General features: G+C 38.9%; 1 protein-coding gene across 1 annotated transcript; it reads right to left on the bottom strand.

The window, feature by feature from the left end:
* Positions 1 to 3,508: 3,508 nt before the first annotated feature.
* Positions 3,509 to 8,691, bottom strand: DSEL (dermatan sulfate epimerase like). The gene has a single exon (XM_010121314.2). The coding sequence runs from the start codon at positions 8,671 to 8,673 to the stop codon at positions 5,023 to 5,025; it is 3,651 nt and encodes a 1,216-aa protein (XP_010119616.2). The 5' UTR covers positions 8,674 to 8,691; the 3' UTR covers positions 3,509 to 5,022.
* Positions 8,692 to 10,200: the final 1,509 nt, after the last annotated feature.

The raw sequence follows: 10,200 nt of genomic DNA, 5'->3' as shown, positions 1-10,200 counted from the left end.
AGCTTTAATTAGGTTTAAAGAGCAAGTTATTTTTTTTTTTTAGATTACTAAAATGCATTTCCTTTTTTTCATCAAATAACAAGAACAGTAATCGGTCATGATCATTTGAGGTATTTACTTCCTGAAATTTGTCCTGTTTGGAATATTCAGGCTAAACAGATTATAATAGTTCGATGATAGCAGATTATAGTATTTTGGCTTTGTTGAAGTCAATGGCACAACATTCACTGGGGTGAGCAAGGCATCATTCCACTTATGGCCCAATTCTGAACAGCTCACAATTCAGGGATTTGATCCATGACTTGTAGTCCATGATATTCCACACTGAAATGCAATTACACTGTAAGAGTCTCTAGATAGACCCCTCACTCGGAAAACAGCTCATTCATGATGAGATTTAAACAAAGGTTAATTCAAAGCTAAAAGGGAGTCCAGAGAAAGGAAGCTTATGGTGCCCTAATCATAGAAGTGTTAAGATCCAGTACTTATACTCTTGAAGAAAATAATTTTATGTGTAATTAAAAATAAATAATTTTGATAAATTACTTTTAAGCCATCTAAATAAATATCAGTTTCTAATTATAAAAAATTCCAAAATATAAAAGCCAATATATGGGCCACTTGCAAAGGGGCTAACTTTTGTAACTTACAGAAGTATTGAGGTAATATATTTTTATCCTAAATCTTGAATTGTGCACTTCAAATATTTTCAGCTAATGTGGTATTATATTCCAGATTATGTATGTTTATCATCATCAAACAGTGTCTCTAAGACTAATAACGGAAATAATTGACTGTCAGGTGGGGCCAGGACTCCCCTAAGAGTCACATCATTAAGTTTCAACAGCAAGTGAAACCCTTTTTTATGGTTAAAAAAATCTGATCTATGGCTGCAGCTCTACAAATCAGTTACCAATAATATTATAAAACTCGAAGTGCATTTTTTGTTTGATTCACATTCTAACACTATCAGAATAGTATTGCACTGTCAAATGAGTTGTGCCATATATTTTACATATAATTGAGGATCTTGTACAGAAATTCAACTCTGGATCTGGCAAATTAATGGTTCAAAGATAAATCCAACGAGGACTGCATACCAAGGGCATGCTAAGAGGGTGAAAGAAACCAATCTGACCATGATACTGAGGTTCATCTCCACAGACCTCATTCTTGGAAAAAGCCTACTGGAAGCCATAGAGGCATTTAAGTATGCTCAGAGACTATAGATTCATGCAATTTGATAGAACTCTGAATGCCAAGACCCGTGTGCATCTCTCCAGGGCCAAAGTCACTTAGTTACAAAGTACCTAAATAACTGAAATATTTTCCTCTGCGTTTATTTTTCTTAGGCTTCCAAATATGATCCAGAGATATAAGCATTTAAATAAAACCTGTCTTTTAAAAATATGTCAAAATCTTAGCTGTCTCATAAGTGGACAGTTCAAACTACACTATAGTACAAATAATTATCAACACTTAATACACAGAAAAAAAAGGAAGCAAAATTAAGATAAAGTACTGAGGCTAACTTTCATAAGCATCTTTATGAAAGTGTAACTGAAAGTGCCAGAACACTCTTCATTACAACATACCTAAACAAACATGCTTTTCAAAAGGGTCTAACAATTCTCAAATTTTACTGACAGTCTTAAACATTATTATATGGAGAAAGGGGAGGTTAATGTCTGTATCTATGTAGTGATTATTCTTCCTTTGGATGCTAGTGACAGAAGAGAATTTGGTAGACAACTCTGCACACCTACAAAATCATTTAATATTCTAAAACTGCACTCATATTCTTCATATACGGAACAACACTAGTCTGAACGGGAAAATCTTCATAAGAAAAAAAAAAGATCTAATGATTTAATGACTGATTTGACTTAAGATCAGCACAGACACAAAATTAAAAGTTATCCTTTAATGGAGAAAAGCAAGTTTATTTTTTTATTCTTTTATCACCAGGCCTCCACAGTATTCCTGCTTCTCCATACCACAACTGTCATTTTATGGATGGTGCCACTGAAACTTATTCTACAAAGTCCCAGATCTGCACCTTTTAGTGGGCATTCTTGTCAACCATATGCATGTTTATTCAGCTTTCTGCTCTTTCTTGGGTTGTTATTCGTACAGGTAGGAGGCCACAAATTGAACACTAAATCATTCAGTTCCATAGCTGGGACATCTCCTGTCCGTTACGAACTTTGGTCAAGTGGTCATGTGACTTATTATCTAAAACTCAGCAAAACAACTATTTGATTGAAAACTGGAGACTTGACATACCTTAGGCATTCCTACTGTGTTGTTTTCAGAGACACTGCTTTTCCTTTAACATACTTTTAGCATAAAAATTATAATGCATTTGCTCTCACAAGACCTAAAAATAAAGAACAGAATTCTCTTCTACTTTTTTACACCTATATAGGGAACATACAGTGCAACAAAATCTGATTAACAGGTTATGCATTTTTTGGACTGATAAAGTACAGTACAGAAAAGAAATAGCTCGAAAACCTTGCATACAATTAACGACAGTAATGATGCAATTATGAATGCAAGTGCATGAGATCATCTGTATTCCAAAGGCAGCACAGGTGATGCTCCTGACAGATAATTCTGTCCACCCTAACTCCTCAAAAACAAACAAAAAGTTGGTTTATAGGCTATTGTGGCATTCCATGTGGCACTTTCAGGAAGGGATTTAAAAGTCTCTTTCTCCTTCCACAAATATACAGTTAGTCTTAGTTCTTACCTTCAGCTGCCCTAAAACATCTGACAGAGAAAAGCCTTTTTATTTGTTCTGATTCTAGAGTGTAAATCCTGGAAACAGAAGGCAAATGCCAAAACCTATCCCATCAAGCACTGACTGTACAGATACATATATATATATTTTAACATATGATCAAAAATGGCTTCAGAGAGAAGATAATTTGAGAGAATGACAGTTGGAAACCAAAGTTTCATTAACATGTGTATATTAACTTGTTTAGTATTTCCTTTGACATAGTATTCCACCTAGCCAGAGGTGAGATCTAGGACTGAAAGGGGAAAAAAAAACTGCTGCTGCTAGCAAATGACAGCTAAGTTATGGTTAGTGAGACCACAAAACATCAATAGCTTTATCATGCTAGAAGTCTATCTGGACATACTAATGACCAGCTGAGAAACAGCTACTTTCATCTAGGTTATAATGAGATATCACAACATGCTCCAAAGGATGTGAAATGGATGTATGGGAGGGACAACACAGTGGGGTAAGATAAAGACATAATAGTAAGACTGGAAGGAAGGGAAAGAACTCCTATATATTAAAAATCAGCAAGGGTATTTGTAATCTGTATGAAGAAACTCACTGCACTTTTGACATTGTCTAATGCTTACCACCCAAATAAACAGTAATTACACACATATTTCAATATAATATGCCAAAACTCTGATCCCAGCTCCCACAAACCAACTGAGGCGTATTTCACGACAATTCCATTTGTAATAAAAAACAGATGGTAAAGGAAACAGATGTCTCTTTGTGATCTGATTTACACATCTGCAGATATTTACAATATGCATGCATTTCCAAAGAATGCTGAGCAAGTTAAATTGGGAAATGGGAAAATTTTTACTTAATGGGCATGCGCAATGACTGTGACTCAAGAAGAAAATAAGGATAGATATGTCTTTGTCACAGCTATCAGGCCTACCTGTTTCCAAACCAGTATCATATTACAGCACTATGTTAAAGAAACACAAATCATAATAAAAATCAGACAACTTTGGAAATAGTTTACTGCAGGGAAATATCACTCAAATGTGAGGTGGCTGAGGGAAGAGTGATTTTCAGATTTCTCCCCTCTCTGAAAGAAGACCTGAGGTTAGCAATGGCTGCCCTTCAGAAATTCATTATACAGAAAAGCAAAACATCCCTCAGCAACACAGACCTGGAGATTTATTTCAGTTCTTCTAAATCTCAGATTGCCATTTTATGCAGACATCAACAATAAGCCATTGACAATGACATCAAGTATTTGCACTCATCTCAATGAAATTATGCACAAGAATCAGCAGAGAAATGTGTTACAACAAAGAAGGATGGAAGAGTCTCACTCAAAAAGAGAAAATCTTTGGAGAACCTCTTAGAAAATAGTTACAGGACAAAGCAGTGCAAGGAGCCAAGATGTTAACAACTTTCAAAATTAAGTTAGGTTGAGGCAGGTCAAAATGACAGGAAGTCTTCTCCAAATTTAACTGCTTATTTGGGAGACCTTGCTGGTTTCTTAGATTTTGTCCCACTTCTTTTTTTTCTCCAAATAGTTTACTTCAGGCTCACAGAGTACTACATTGTCAGGCATGGAGAATGGAGTCTTGTCTTTCATTTAAGTGCCACATCTCCGAGCTGAAGGAATCATATCCTATAACAATATTAAATACCTATGCTGAGACTGTAAATAAGGAATGAGATTCAAGTGCTCTATTGCCTCCTGCTGAAGGGATGCTGAAAAGCCTTAAATCTCAGCTTATGTTTATTTTGCACCACTATAGTAACCTGTGAGACACAGACAGAATGCATGAGTAAATCTGTCCAAGGAGGGGTTAATTATCAACACTGGGAACTGGGACAGTTTCACCAGTTTAATTTCATATAAGCTGTCACATAATCATCAGACGGTAAGTACTTTCAGGAACTAACCACTTGGACTGGAGTCAAACTGGTGAGCTGGAGGTGAAAAGCTCTGTATTCTATTACTAATCCCCTGAGCTGTAAGGTCCCCAGCTGGTAATTCTACAAAGGTTCACACAGCTTTTTTTGAAAGGCAGCAAAAGTAGTTACATGTTATTTTTAAAAAACAAACAAAAAAAACAATCAAAACCAACACTTGCAAGAACAACTAACATTTTCTTAAAATAATCTCTCTGAAAGTAGCAGACTGTACATATTTTAGAAGAATAAACAAATTCTCTAGTATTTATCCACAAACTGGGAGTCAGAGATCATCAGTGCAAATTTCTGCTGGCCAGCAGCATTTATTCTATAAACTTTGGGTATCCTAAGTGGTCCATCAGAGAACAACAGATATCTTCAATTTGTCTAATATCTTCATTCGGCATGTTTTGTCTCCAGGCATGAATGCTACTTGGTGAAATTTCCCCTTCGTAAGGAAGATAGAAAAGACCGGTGGAGGTTGCAAATAATATTTGGTTTAAGCTAGCAGGAGGAAGAGGAATACCAAGAAAGGCAAAAATCGTTTCAGCTGTCTTCTGAGGAAAGCTCACAATATCTTCAAACTTGACCAGCTGATAATTTGCTGGCAGCAAGTCCCCATTTATTCTCAGTGCTGCTGCTGTGTTTGCTAGCCATAAATAGGACAACACAGAAACAGCATTTGAATTTGAATTTGCAAGTTCTTTTCTTAATGATTCATATTCAAAGGCATAGCCTTCATTTAAACTACATTTTCCTTTACCATTCTCCCCTTTAAACATTGCAGCCAAGCGTTGTGGAACATTTTTCAAGGAGTAAAGGCTTGGCTTGTTTTTGTACAACATCGAATAGATCCATGCCCGTGGGTCCCTCACTACATATAACGCTCTCATTGACGGTCCTAGGATTTCCTGAAAGAAGGGAAGCTTTAATGTCCAGCTCCCACTACTTAAACTAAGCACAGGTCGTGCATTAGGATAATAGACAAGGTGTCTTCTCAGTTCCCTAATATATTCAGCATCTTTATCTTGACTCCCTCTTGCCCTGCTTCTTTGCTCTGTCAGAGATTCTCTCTTTTTGGATCTTTTCTTTTTGTCCTTGCTTATGGCAGAATGCTGAGCAATTTTACTTCTGCTGGCTTCATATAAATGAATGTTTTGTAAATGTAATTTTGTGCCTCGAACTAGAGATTGGAGCCACCCTTGGATAAGATGAAAATGACCATTCTGAACATCAGAAATCTTCCATTCACACGGATCTACAAAGGAATCAATCTGAAATTCAGTCTCAGGAATTTCGAGATAGGGTGTAGGTATCCTGATGTATAAGAAGTCACTGCTATTGAAAAACAACTGTTTTAAAATTTCTGCACCAGAAGTGGGAAGTGAAGTAATGATAACATCTGGCAAAACAATGGGGTTTCCTTCTAATTGTTTGGCTTTATTGCCTTTATCATGTTGTAGCCCTGTCATGTCACTGCTCCATTTTGCACAGATGGGCTGAGTACACACGCTCCACACATCCACCAGTTCAATAAGCCACAGCGTGACAACCAGTATCAGGATCCAACGCAACATTTTACTAAAGGATATATAAAACCGCCACTGAAAAGCCAGTATGACCAAACTAACACCCAAAATTAACCCTGCAATTACGTTCACTTTGAATCCAAAGGGGAAAACTGTCTTATTATTTTTTATCTGTTTTTCCACAAATGCAGTACCAAGACCAAACCTGGTCACTTTGTTTTCATGAACTACTTTGGCAAAACCACCAAATCCCAAGTAATCAAATCTTGTCTTTAAATTCTGATATTCAGTCACAACAGAGATTATATTTTCAGTGTTGTTGACACTAAGTGAAATCTGAAATCCGGATTGTGCATTATCTATGAGTCTGCAGTTAGAAACATTGACATACGGGCCATAGAAAAGGTAAACAATCCTTGTAAGCGTGTTTTTCATTGGAAAGGTAACATTTACAAACTGAGTCCATCGTTTTTTGAATTCAGCAGCTTGTTCTGCCTCCTGTATCCTAGCAACAGGACTACTCCCATGATGATCAAACCAAAACATCTTGTAGTGGGCATCCCACACATCCATCATAGCTCCATTGTATTTGTTCCTAAATTTATAGGATACGTATTTAAAGTCAATATCAAGATTATGAAAAAAGGCACTGACAGAATTAACAGGAGAATCTTCCTCCTTCTCAATATGGTCTACTACTAACAATGTCTGAGAATTTAAGAGCAGCAAAACACGATACACACTTTTCAGTTTCATTGCTGATGTGTAAGCAGATACTGCCTCGCCACTCACAAACATCATGTCCCCAGCCTGGGAGGCTGTTACAATTTCTCCAGTTGAGTCTTCAACCTCATCACCAATCCACTTCAGCCACTGGGCACACTCACCAAGCTGTCCCTCCCAAGGCTGGTTGCACTGGCTCGTAGGAGATGGGGCAAAGACCAAGACATTGTTCAGATGGCTGAGTTTAGGTCCATAGAGAGCCTCAGATACAAACACCTGTCCATTAGGAGCAAAAGTGAAAGAGTTCTGATCAGGATGTTCATGTCCTGGGTTGAAACTTCTCCATCCATCAATCCAGGCATATGGTTGAAAGTGAACAATATCATAGACAGCACGTCCACCGAGTTTTCCAGACTTAAAGGACACAAAGGTGTTTGTCTGACTGATTGGCAGTCCAGCCCCATATGTAACAACTCCCCAGTTAGGAAACACATGCATTTTAGCAGTACCGTAGTCAGGAGGCGGCTGAGGAGTGATTTCGGCCGTGTACCATATAAATTCAGTGTGTAGCGTGCTCCACCTCTGTGCAGTGGATGGTACCATCGGCCCGTCCTTGGGCCTGTGTTTTCTAATCTGCTGTGCCAGCCAGTTGCCGGCTCCATTCTTCATGATAAACTTATCCAAGAAAACCAGTTGGCTCTCAGGACCATAAAACCAGTTGTAATTAGAATCTGCTATGCCCACAGTCCTCTGAAAGCCTGGTAAGAGGGTGGCATAGTAAAACCAAAAGTGCATTCTGAGCCAATTATTCTCCAAGTTGTTAATACCAAAGTGGCGCTGGGCCAGGAAAACATACTGGGTTACTGATTTGGCAGTGTAGCTCCCATAAGCTACTCCCTCATCCAGAGACCCATCTACAATATGATTAAGCAGAAACATTGTTTTCTCCATCACATCAACAACAGTGTGTTTCCAAATATTTGCCTGAGATCCTTTCTCCACTCCTGCAACTAAAGCCCCAATAAGCAAAGCAAGCATATTGGTCGCTTGATGATTATGGAGAAGCTGCTTTCCCCAAGAACGAACTTTTGAGTACTCATACATTTCCTCACTTACGGACCATATCTTCTCCAAGTATTTCTGCCTTCTCTCATTTCCCAGTGAATTATACAAGAAGTCAAAAGCAGTGGCAAATCCTGTTAAGGAGTGACCAAGTGGCACTTCATCTCCAGGTGCATTCTCAACCAACCAGTTTTTGTAGCCAGCCATTCTATCCATATATTCTAGGGCAAAATCAAATGCAGCTTTATCTTCGGGGCACAGCAAACAATAAAATGCTAGGGGTGGCAGATTGTTACCATAAATCTCATTCCACTTCGCAGCAAAATCAACATGCTTGGGTGGAGGTAGGTAGTATAATGGGTTGGATAGCATAACCGTCACCGCACTTTTGATGGCTCTAAATAGATGTAAATGGCTTGTGTGAGCCTTCTGCCTCAGTGCCTGGACATCTTCAGCGTCGAAATACAAGCTTGGATGAAGAACTTTTTTTTTCAGCTTCTGCTCAGCACGAAGACCTTCAGGTTGCTGCTTTTCATATTGATCTACATTTTCTATGAAAGTCACCCAATCAGAGTAATTGCTTACAGATTCTTCAAAAGTGAAGACAGCAAACATCATTAATGCTAGAAATAAAGTATGCCCGGTGAACATCAGAGCCATGATCCATTAGGAAGCTCCTCTTCCCCAGGCATGCATTTCCTAACAAAAGATAACGTTCAGATATCAAACTTTGATCCAGTTAGTAAAAAAATGAACATCTTAAGGCATATTTTTTAGGAGAAAAGACTTAGCATGTACTGTGCATTCTAAGAGACACTCAGATTACTTGTAATCTGAGCTACAACATTGAAATAACAAGGCTGTCGAAAACTTAAATCTCAGGTGCCTTGTCTGTTCACATTTTTCTCAAACACAACACTGCAGCATAAATACTAAAATAAGGGAAAAAAGTAAAATCTCTAAGATATGCATATAAAACACAGCTTGACAATGCAAAGAGAGAGACTGAAACACTGTCTCGACTTGAAAAAAGGAATCGGAGTCATGCATTTACTCTTTTAAAAAGCTTTCAATCAGGTCAAATTCCACTTCTAGAGCTGACAAAAACTCCACTGATCACAAAACGATATAATTTATTCAAAACAATGTGATGAAACAGGGAATTTACAGCACTTGGAAAACAGACTTCTAAGCTGACGTTATCGTCCTCAGCCTTCCCCTTCTCTCAATTTGTATACACACTCTTTCCATCTTTCTCTTCTGGGACTCATGGGAGAGTGGAAAGGAAAAAAAAAATTAAAACAGATCCTCCATTAGCTCCTTTTGTTGAAACCGCTATTCTCCTCTGTTTGTAAAAGATGTGTCCGAATTAATAGTCACAGAGTATCGACATATTTTCAAGTCTTCTTTCATCTTATTTTCAGGCAATGACGCCCAAATTTTGCCTCAGTGATTCAGACAATCCAGCTCCTCCCATTATGAAGCAGAAGGAAAACATGTGAAAGAGGCAGAAAGCCAACACTTTTTTGTTAAAAGAGCAGTTTCAGGTTTCCTTCCACTTTTCATGTTGATTCTCTCTGTGGAAACAGAAACAAAAGTTCTCTGAAGCTGTACAGGTGTCAGAACATAAAGTCCTTCAACAGATCACAAAGTACTGCTAACCCTTTAGGAAAGATGAGAGTTAATACATCTTCTCTTTTGCAGGAATTAACAAAAACGGAGCATTTTCAAAGTCCCACAAAATTAATCCTTGGCAAACCAGAAATTCAGACTGTCTCCTTAAGCTCACTTTATTTCACCTTTTCGTGCGTGACTACGAGGTCTCAGGGCGTATTTTCCCCTTACGCTATCAGGAGCTACACAAGAAAATAAATCTGAACCACGCCACCAAAACTAAACGGAGCTCAAATTAATAAAGAAATAAGTAATACGCGTAAACATCCCACACGCGTGGTTCCGCCGATGAAACGAAGGCGTGACGAGTTAAAGCGCACGGACCGACCCACGCCGGCGGCCGCCGTGCCCCCCGGGGGTGGCCGCCCACCGCCCCGCCAGCCCCGGGACCCAGCCTCCCCCCGCCGCGCCGCCCCCCGCCCGCGGCCAGCAGAGGGCGACCTCCGCCGCTGCCGCCTCCCCTCGCCGCCGCCCCGGGGCCGCACAACTTGAACAAGTTTCGGCGGCGGCCGC

The sequence above is a fragment of the Chlamydotis macqueenii genome, chromosome 2 (assembly GCF_036417535.1).
Source record: "Chlamydotis macqueenii isolate bChlMac1 chromosome 2, bChlMac1.mat, whole genome shotgun sequence".
Taxonomy (NCBI): Eukaryota; Metazoa; Chordata; class Aves; order Otidiformes; family Otididae; genus Chlamydotis; species Chlamydotis macqueenii.
Note: the sequence above shows the minus strand (reverse complement) of the source record. Positions and strands in the feature narration are given on the sequence as shown.